At 44.9% G+C, this 9,107-nt stretch overlaps 1 protein-coding gene across 2 annotated transcripts in view; it reads right to left on the reverse strand.

The window, feature by feature from the left end:
• Parp4 (poly(ADP-ribose) polymerase family member 4) overlaps positions 1–9,107 on the reverse strand; it is a 104,057-nt gene that overhangs the window by 86,079 nt on the left and 8,871 nt on the right. For both annotated transcript variants that reach the window (XM_026783255.1, XM_013349240.2), the window contains exons 2-6: positions 6,755–6,887; positions 3,739–3,976; positions 2,399–2,462; positions 1,521–1,596; positions 371–484 (exon numbers count right to left, since the gene is read on the reverse strand). In XM_026783255.1, coding sequence (XP_026639056.1) covers positions 371–484; positions 1,521–1,596; positions 2,399–2,462; positions 3,739–3,976; positions 6,755–6,886 — 624 coding nt within the window. In that variant the 5' untranslated portion in view covers position 6,887. The remainder of the gene's footprint in view (positions 1–370; positions 485–1,520; positions 1,597–2,398; positions 2,463–3,738; positions 3,977–6,754; positions 6,888–9,107) is intronic.

The raw sequence follows: 9,107 nt of genomic DNA on the forward strand, positions 1-9,107 counted from the left end.
GTGAGGAGGAGGGAAGATTGGTGAGGAGGAGGGAAGATGAGTGAGGAGGAGTAAGAAGAGAAGGATGAGGAGAAGGGAAAGATGGAGGAGGAGGAGGAAAAGATAGTGCAGGAGGAGGGAAGATGGAGGAGGGAAAGATAGTGGCGGAGGATCTCTGCTACCTTTTGATCTTGGACTTTCAGCATCCAGCACAGGGAGAAACAGCTTCTGTTGCTTGAGCCACCCAGTAGCCATACTATCCATTTCAGCATCCCAGCTGACTATGCCCTCAGATACGAAAACACTTAGCAGGTAGGTAGGCGGCTTGATTCCTTTAAGCAAACTAGCAACAGGAGGAGTAAAGACACAGGAACATAACTCAAGGCATCACCTGCGCGCTGTCAGCCAGGAGGAAGTGCGCTGATATCACAAAGGGGCAGCCCCCGGGGCCCTGGGAAGACTGCAGCTCTACTACCACAGTCTCCTGGCCTCTGTCCGCTCCCACCTGCAAGACAGGATACCTTTTAGAAGCAGAGCTGTGGAAACTAGCCACCCTCCACATCAGAAAAGGCTGCCTAATATGCTGGAGCAATGTATCTTACAAAACACAGAAGTATCAAGAGAGTTAAAACCACCCGAAACCCTATCAGAGTAATATAATCACTACCAATATTTTTGTATAATATTTCTCTGTGTATTTATAATGCCACTTTCACATTTTTTATTATAAAGGGAAATACCCTTTTAAATTTATATTTTATTCAAACATCCAAAAATATAAGTGGGACATCACTTCAAAAGCAAATGTTGATTTTAATTTGTGTGACTCTATCAATAAAGTTTTCTGTTTTCCTTTAATCCAAAAAGAACACTTCAACATGGCATAAATGTTTGGTGTCAAATCTATATTTTTCAAATATTAGAAACAGTCAATGACAAAGTAGAGATTTATTTCTAATGCCATATTGATGTTTTTTATGTGTTATATGTGTTATAAGTGGCTGGATTGTGGCTCAGTTAGTCGAGTGTTTGATTAGCAAGCCTGAAGTCTTGGGTTTGACTGCAAGCACTGGACAAACTAGATGGTGCATAATTATAACCCAAGCATTTGGGAGGTGGAGGCAGAAGGATCAGTTAAAAGCCATTTTCCACTATGTAGCAAGTTCAAGGCCAGCCTGTGATACACGAGATCCTGTCTCAAAAACAAATATAGCACGAGCATGAATGACTTCTACTAAGAACACTAAAATAATTTCTTTTTCTTCTTTAAAATTTATTTAGTTTTTGGGTTTTATTTGAGAGGGTTTATTTGGGTTTCATTGTGTAGCTGCGGTTGTCCTTGAACTCATAACCCATTGGCTCAACCTCCTAAGTGTTGGGATTATAGGCACGGAGTACTACAATAGGCAAAAATTTAAACAATTTCTGAGCACTAAAAGCCAACAGAATATGACTAGTTTCTTAAGACAATGAGGAAATCACCAAAAAGGAAATGCTTTCAGAAATTAATCAGTTTCTCTAAGTAAAAATAAGACTCTTACTTTTTCCAAGACGTTATACTTTACAACTTCAAAGTCTTGAAGAAAATGAGGAATTTTGACGTTTTCCACAGAAACCCTGAAAATTATATAATTAAACATTTAAGACTGAAATGGAGCTTTGGACCACACAGAATCTCCCAACAGATCCCCCATTCCTTATGATGTATGGAGTAAGTTCTTTTTTTTTTTTTTTTTTGGTTTTTCGAGACAGGGTTTCTCTGTGGTTTTGGAGCCTGTCCTGGAACTAGCTCTGTAGACCAGGCTGGTCTCGAACTCACAGAGATCCGCCTGCCTCTGCCTCCCGAGTGCTGGGATTAAAGGCGTGCGCCACCACCGCCCGGCTTGGAGTAAGTTCTTGATGCCTCCTCAAGTAGTCTAGAAATGGTTAAATAATTGTGAAAAAGGAGCTGGAGTCATCCTCTGCATAACGAATTGATTACTTATCATTTTCTGGTTTTACATTGAAGGTGGAGTGTGATAATCATTTAACCTGTGCGATCTGTGAGGGCTGACCAGGGAAATCTCCGTCCTCCTCTTCCGGACTCCCAGCACCAATCCGAGACCCTACTGCACAGGAGGTGAGGACAGGCTACAGAAGCAGACACAAAAGACAGGGCCACCTTCTCTGGTCAGCGTGTTTGGTCGCGGCTCTGACTCCAAGCAATGGTTTTCTGAGCCACAAGTCCTTTATAATATAAAGGAGTCCAGAGTATCACCTGTCCTTTGCTTGTTGGCTTTGTTTTGTGAGGCAGGGTCTCCATAGGTAGCTCAGCCCTGCCTCAGCCCCCAAGTGCTGGGATTACAGGCACGCATCACCACCCTCAGCACCATCTGTACTTTCAATACCACGACTGAAGTTTTCAAAGTATTTGGCTTACTGGGTGACGTCAGTGTTTTCATTCTCTGGTGTGTTGTCCAAAGACACATCTTCTGTTTCCACCTCTGGAATTAAAAGGAAAACTTGTTAGCTGTTCAAAGATTTACAATTAACTGTGAATCCAACTTCTAGAATTGCTATGATTTTGTTTGTTTGTTTGTTTTCTTTTTCCTAGTCAGGGTTTCTTTGTGTAGCCTTAGCTGTCACTGGAATTTACTCTGTAGACCAGGCTGGCCTCGAACTCACAGAGGTTCACCTGCCTCTGCCTCCCAAGTGCTGAGATTAAAGCCACGTGCCACCACCACTCGACCTTGTTATGATTCTTAAATGTGATTATTTGCTGTATAATTCCCCTCCCCATTCAGTGTTCTGGGGACTCAAACTCAGGGCCTTACACAAGCCAGGTAAATACTCTATCACATACCCTCAGCCTCAGTTAGGTTTTCATTTTGTTGGGGTTTTTTTTGGATGTTTTTGGTTGAGGGTTTCACCATGTTTCCCAAGCTGGCCACAAACTCCTAGGTCCCAGTGATCCTCCTGTACCATCTTACCAGCCCAGCCATCACTTTCTTCTTTCTTTTTTTTTTAAGACAGGGTTTCTCAGTAGCTATGGAGCCAGTCCTGGAACTCACTATGTAGACCAGGCTGGCCTCGAACTCACAGAGATCCATCTGCCTCTGCCTTCCTGAGTACTGGGATTAAAGGCGTGTGCCACCACCACCTGGCTAGCAATCACTTTCTCAACACTAAGGATTATTCTACCCCCAGTTAAATTTATACACGGGGTCTGGGGATTGCACCAATTGTAAAGCAGTTTGCATGTGTGAGGCGCTGATTATCAGCCCCAGCAGCCATGCAAAAGGCCGAGGACGGCAGGGCAATCTAGAAACCCCAGTGCTGGGCAGCAGGAAACAGGAGGACGCTGGGGCTCCCTCACAGACCATCTTAGACCAATTGGTGAGCTCCACACCAGTGGGAAGCCCTATCCAAAAGGAGGTGGACAGCACATGTGCACCATGGAGCACTTATTTAATAAATACATTAAAATATAATAGTTTTTAAAAAAATTACACATCACATATTCCGAGGCAGTCAGGGTTTACTAGTCATTTTAAGTCTAACCTCAGTAGGCGTCACATTGAAAAATCTCTATCTGTAGCTAAGCTGGCCTTTTATCCTTCAGGATTTTGTTTCCTGGGTCTGAGGCAAAATGAATTATTTTGTAGTATTCCTGGATAATTTTTTTCCTCACAACACCTGTGACATGTCCAAATGTCTACTACAGCATCGATCACACGTTAAGGAAGGACCTCCCGCAACAGCTTGGTAGGACACACTCACCAACACAGCTCTTGTCATCTGGAGGGGACATGATAACCTCACCAACACAGCTCTTGTCATCTGGAGGGGACACGACAGCCAGTAACTTGGGATCATAGTTCTTCACATCCAGGAGTCTCCTCTGCTTGATGGAGTCCCATATGAAATCTGGGCTTGCAATCTGGACATCATTCTTCTGGATGGAGCTCAGCTGATACCGACTCAGGACGTCAGCATTGTCTAAGATCACATGTGTGCACTAAGGGAAAACAGTACGTTCATTATACAGCAGCAAAAACAATATTTACCAACAGTAAATTTAACCCCTAAAGGTCTTATTTTATTTAAAAGTGTTTAAGTTCATAGTGATTTTTTTCAGATTTTGAAAAACACAATGTACAGTTCTAGAAAAACTTTAAAAATGAACATGCTGTCACCCCCTGATCCCTGCCCCAGCCCCAGTTCTAGACCAAACCTAAAACCAGGATCTGCTGCTGGGAGAGCACCCACCACTGCGCTCCATCCTCTGACCTAAGCCAATAGTGATCACACTGTGGGTATGGATGGGCTGCATCACTGGTAGCTTCTAAGTGCTCCATGCTGGGAGTGCACTCATACATACATCTTTAGTACTTCTTCTATGATCTCTTGAGGCAGAGGCAGGAGGATCTCTGCGGGTTCAAGGCCAGCCTGGTCTACAAAGCAAGTTCCAGGACAGCTAAAGTGGTTACACAGAGAAACCCTGTCTCAAGAGGAAAACACACACACACACAAAAGAAAACAAAAGAAAAAGAAAGAAAAAGAAAACGGAGGTATCAAAAGGTATTTACTTTGTTACTTTGCAGTTCTATTTGGTTTTATTTTATTTTATTTTTTTTATTTTATTGAGAAAAGGAAATAAAAAAGTTTCAGCCTCCTCCCAGGCTCCCACTTCCCTCCCCCTCCTCCCACCCCACTTCCCCTCCCCCCACTCCCCTCCCCCTCCCTCTCCAGTCCAAAGAGCAGTCAGGGTTCCCTGCCCTGTGGAAAGTCCAAGGTCCTCCCCCCTCCGTCCATGTCTAGGAAGGTGAACATCCAAACTGGCTAGGCTCCCACAAAGCCAGAACATGAAGTAGGATCACAACCCCGTGCCATTGTCCTTGGCTTCTCATCAGCCCTCATTGCTCACCATGTTCAGGGAGTCCGGTTTTACCCCATGCTTTTTCAGTCATAGTCCAGCTGGCTTTGGTGAGTCCCAATGGATCAGCCCCACTGTCTCAGTGGGTCTATTTGGTTTTTTAAAAACTGGGACTGCACGTGTGTGTCTGTGTGCTGTGGGTGCATGTATAAGCCACACCGTGCACGTCAAGGTCAGAGGACAACACTGGATGCCAGTCTTCATGTACCTCGTTTGAGACAGGATCTCTTTGCCACAGATAATACACGTATGTGTGTGTATCCACACATACATACTTCTGTTTCTACTTCCCGTTTCACTGTAGGAGCTCAGGGATTACAGACCATGTTTCTTCATTTGCATAGCTTCTGGGGTCCAAACTCAGATCTTCACTTTACCCACTGAACCATCACCCTAGCCTCCCGTTTTTTTTTTTTTTTCTGCTACAGTGTGAATAAAGAGTACATGCATATCGTAGATATCTATAAAGTAATAACAGGGATCCACCGACCCTCTCCCACAGCTGCTCCTCATAGATCTTTCTAGAGCTCTTCTTTACAGGCAACGGATATAACTGCACAGAGGGTAGCACACTTTCATACTGTCTGAGCTTGGTTTTCCACTGATAGAAAGTTTATCTTCAAGTTCATTCCTCATCATTAGGTATATACAGATGTTTATTTATTGTTACATCTGACTGCATCTTTCCTTTTAAGACGGTCTCCTGCAGCCCAGCTTGGTCTGGAACTTGACCCTCACACCTCAGCCTTCCAAGTGATGGGATTACAGATGGGAGCCACCATACCTGGTTTTGTGTCTCCTTTATCACTGCTGCTGTGCATGTTTCAAACACTTACATACATTGGCAACAATAAATAAATAACAAAAGTTCAAAAGATCTCACACAGCATGTGAGAGTTTCCCAAACAATGGAGACCCTTCTCTACCCAGAAGACAGCTTATTTATGACTTCTTTTTTTTTTTTTTCTTTTTGGTTTTTCAAGATGGGGTTTCTCTGTGTAGCCCTGGCTACCCTGAAACTCTCTCTGTAGACCAGGCTTGCCTCGAACTGACAGAGACCTGCCTGCCTCTGCTTCCCAAGTGCTGGGATTAAAGGTGTGCACCACCACCATCAGTTTTACTTATTACTTCTCAGTGGATTATTATCTACCCATGAAAACGGAGGTTGGGAAGTCAGGAAGCCATGTGATGGATGCATGCAGATCTCTGCCCGGACTGAGGCAAGTGGGAACTGCTCTTTGTGGTGGCCCGCTGGAGCTGAACTGGCCTCTTAGAGAAGATGAGGCTCTCTATGGTAATACCCAGGATGGACCCAGGGAGAGGCAACCAGGGTCAGACCTAGCAACACAGGAGAGAGGAAAGACAGGGCTAGCAGGTCTGGGACATACTGCCTTGAGACTTCCATTCCACTTGTGAAACTGTATCTAAACTCTTAGGCCTACAGTTCATCTCGTGAGAAGCAGCAGCTTCCTTCAGCTCTTCTGAGGTAAGTAAGCTACTGCAGAAAAACTAGTTCACATTGCGTTTCTGCCCCTGTGCTGCCCTCCTGGCCAGTGACACAGCGTGCCTTTCACAAGCAGGTACACCATGACTCTCCTCTTTAAAAAACAGGCATGGCTGGTCTGAAATTCTATTTACGTCTTTGCCTAAACCCAAATGGTATCAGATTCCCAAGGTAGGAACTCCCAGTGCAGAAGGCTGGGCTCAGTCCTCTGGCACCCCCTGCTTCTTCTGGCCCATCCCCCAGGGGACCACGCCCCAGTGTCTCCTGCTGCCAGTCTTCTCTGCTTACTCTAACCAGAGCCGTGTTCCCTGAAAGTTCGTATTAACCAGAAAGTAACTGGTAAGATTTGGAAATACCTGAGGATTTAATAAAAATGAAAAGTTTCCTCCATTCTCCTTGATATCAGCCTGCAGCTTCTTCTTCTCTTGACGAGGTAAGTGTTTGACTTTCAAGCAGAACGTACAATTTGCAAAGATCCCCAAAGCCATCCTGGAAGAAAAAACGGTTTGGAGTCACAGGCTTCAGCTGCTTTTGTCATTATTGATTGTCATCTCTGTGTATATGATACACTGAACACACCCCTTTCATACCTCCACCCCCTCACTCTGTGGTCTCATTCTAGACACTTTTACTTCTGGATACATACATATGTATCACATACATACATACATGTGTGATTTTATATGTTTATATGAAATTCATGACGCACAAATGAGAGAAAACATATTTGTCTTTCTGGGATTGGCTTAATCTAGTTGCATCCATTTTTTTGCAAATAACATGATTTGCTCCTCTTTATTGCTGAAAGAAATTCGATTATGTATATACATCATATTCCTTTATCTGTTCCTGTTGTCGGACACCTATGTTGGTTCCATAATCTAACTATTGTGAATAAACATTGATGTGCAAATATCTCTGTGATATGTCAACTCTTGTTTTGTCGAGACACTTTGTGCCCTTGATTCCACTGTCGCCCTCTCTCTCCTCTCTCCTCTCTCCTCTCTTCTCTCTCTCTCTCTCTCTCTCTCTCTCTCTCTCTCTCTCTCTCTCTCTCTCTCTCTCTCTCTCTCTCTCTCTCTCTCTTTTTGAGACAGGGTTTCTCTGTAGCTTTTGGTTCCTGTCCTGGAACTAGCTTTTGTAGACCAGGCTGGCCTCAAAATCACAGAGATCTGCCTGCCTTTGCTTCCCAAGTGCTGTAATTAAAGGTGTGCACCACTACCACCCGTCCAACTGTCTCCATCTCTTAAGTGCTTGGATTACAGGCGTGAGTCATTATAGTTTATATGGGGATGAACCCGGGATGTGTGAGGCAAGCATTCTAGCAACTGAGCTATATTCCTAGCTTAGTTATGGGTTTGACACTTTATCCCCACGTCACAGAGGAGGAACTGTGCCCCAAGTCACATGACTCAGTATAAAAAAGGGAGAGGGCTGAGATCTAGCTTCAGCCTTCATTCCTACACACACACACACACACACACGCACGCACGCACGCACGCACGCACGCACTCCTGCGCAGAACTTTCCATCTTTCTAGAGAATGTGAGGGTGTTCTGCTTCCTGAGTAAGACTTAAATGGAGGCAGACTACAGCCATTCCTTGGGAAAGTGAATTACATGTAGGAGTTTAATATTCAGTAGAATTTGACCACTACACAGAGCTCTTGTTGGCCTGGGCATTATTCTACAATCCATTTATTTTGGTAGACGCCTGAGCTGTGCCATAAACACTCAAGTGTTCCAGCAAGATGGGCAGCTCAGCCCACTCCACACAACCAACTTCGGGGCAGTATAGAGGGCTCAGAGGACTGCACGGCAGGGCTTTTAGGGAGTGGGGTTGCCTCGCTGTAGCTCTGAGAAAATGGAGCCAATGCCATATTTCTGTTATCAGTGAAATGACGGGCCAACCGTTAGCTGTGGATCCTCACTGTGAATCCCAGTCTCATCATCAGGATCCTCACTCAGAAAGGCAATAAGACAAGGAGGAGAAGGGTGAGAGACTCCCTCGAGTGAAAAGGTGAACGGGGCAGAGGGCAAACGCACCTGCCACGAAGCCTGAACTCCACAGGTACTCGTAAGCGAAAAGATAATGAGACAAATACAACCACAACAAAATAAAACAAGGAAGGGTGAGGCCTGGGAGGGGCCTTCAGCCAGCCTGTGGGAGAGGGCGGGACCTGTGCAGAGAAAACACCACAGTCTCAGCCGCCTCCACGAGCTTATGGTGGTCGTGCATTCTGCCATTCTTTTCTCCCCCTCGCTTTGGGGCATGCTAAGCACATGCTCTGGGCCTGGCTGCACTCCCAGTTCCAGGGTTATACATGCTCCTTATTTTCATAGTGCTGAGGATGGAACCCCGTGGTAGGGTTCGTTTGTTTGCTTTTCAGTTATTTTCCCATGAAAAATGTTTTAGAAATATTTATTTTTAATATTTTTAATTGTGTGTATGCGTGGTCATTGGGTGAGATATGTACACACGAGTGCAGGTGCCCTTAGCGGTCAGAGATGCTGCACGGACCGCAACTGTCATTACAGGCACTTGGGAGCCACCTGGTTTTAGTGCTGGGAACTTAAATTCGGTCCCTAGTAAGAGTAGCATGCCCTGGGAAAGGTGGAGGGAGCAGGAGGAGAGGAAGTGGGAAGCGGAACTGGTACATAAAAATGAGAAAAGATAATGTTTTAAAAATAAATAAAAAGGAGCCGGGCG

This window comes from Microtus ochrogaster, chromosome 17 (assembly GCF_000317375.1).
Source record: "Microtus ochrogaster isolate Prairie Vole_2 chromosome 17, MicOch1.0, whole genome shotgun sequence".
In the NCBI taxonomy this organism is placed as follows: domain Eukaryota; kingdom Metazoa; phylum Chordata; class Mammalia; order Rodentia; family Cricetidae; genus Microtus; species Microtus ochrogaster.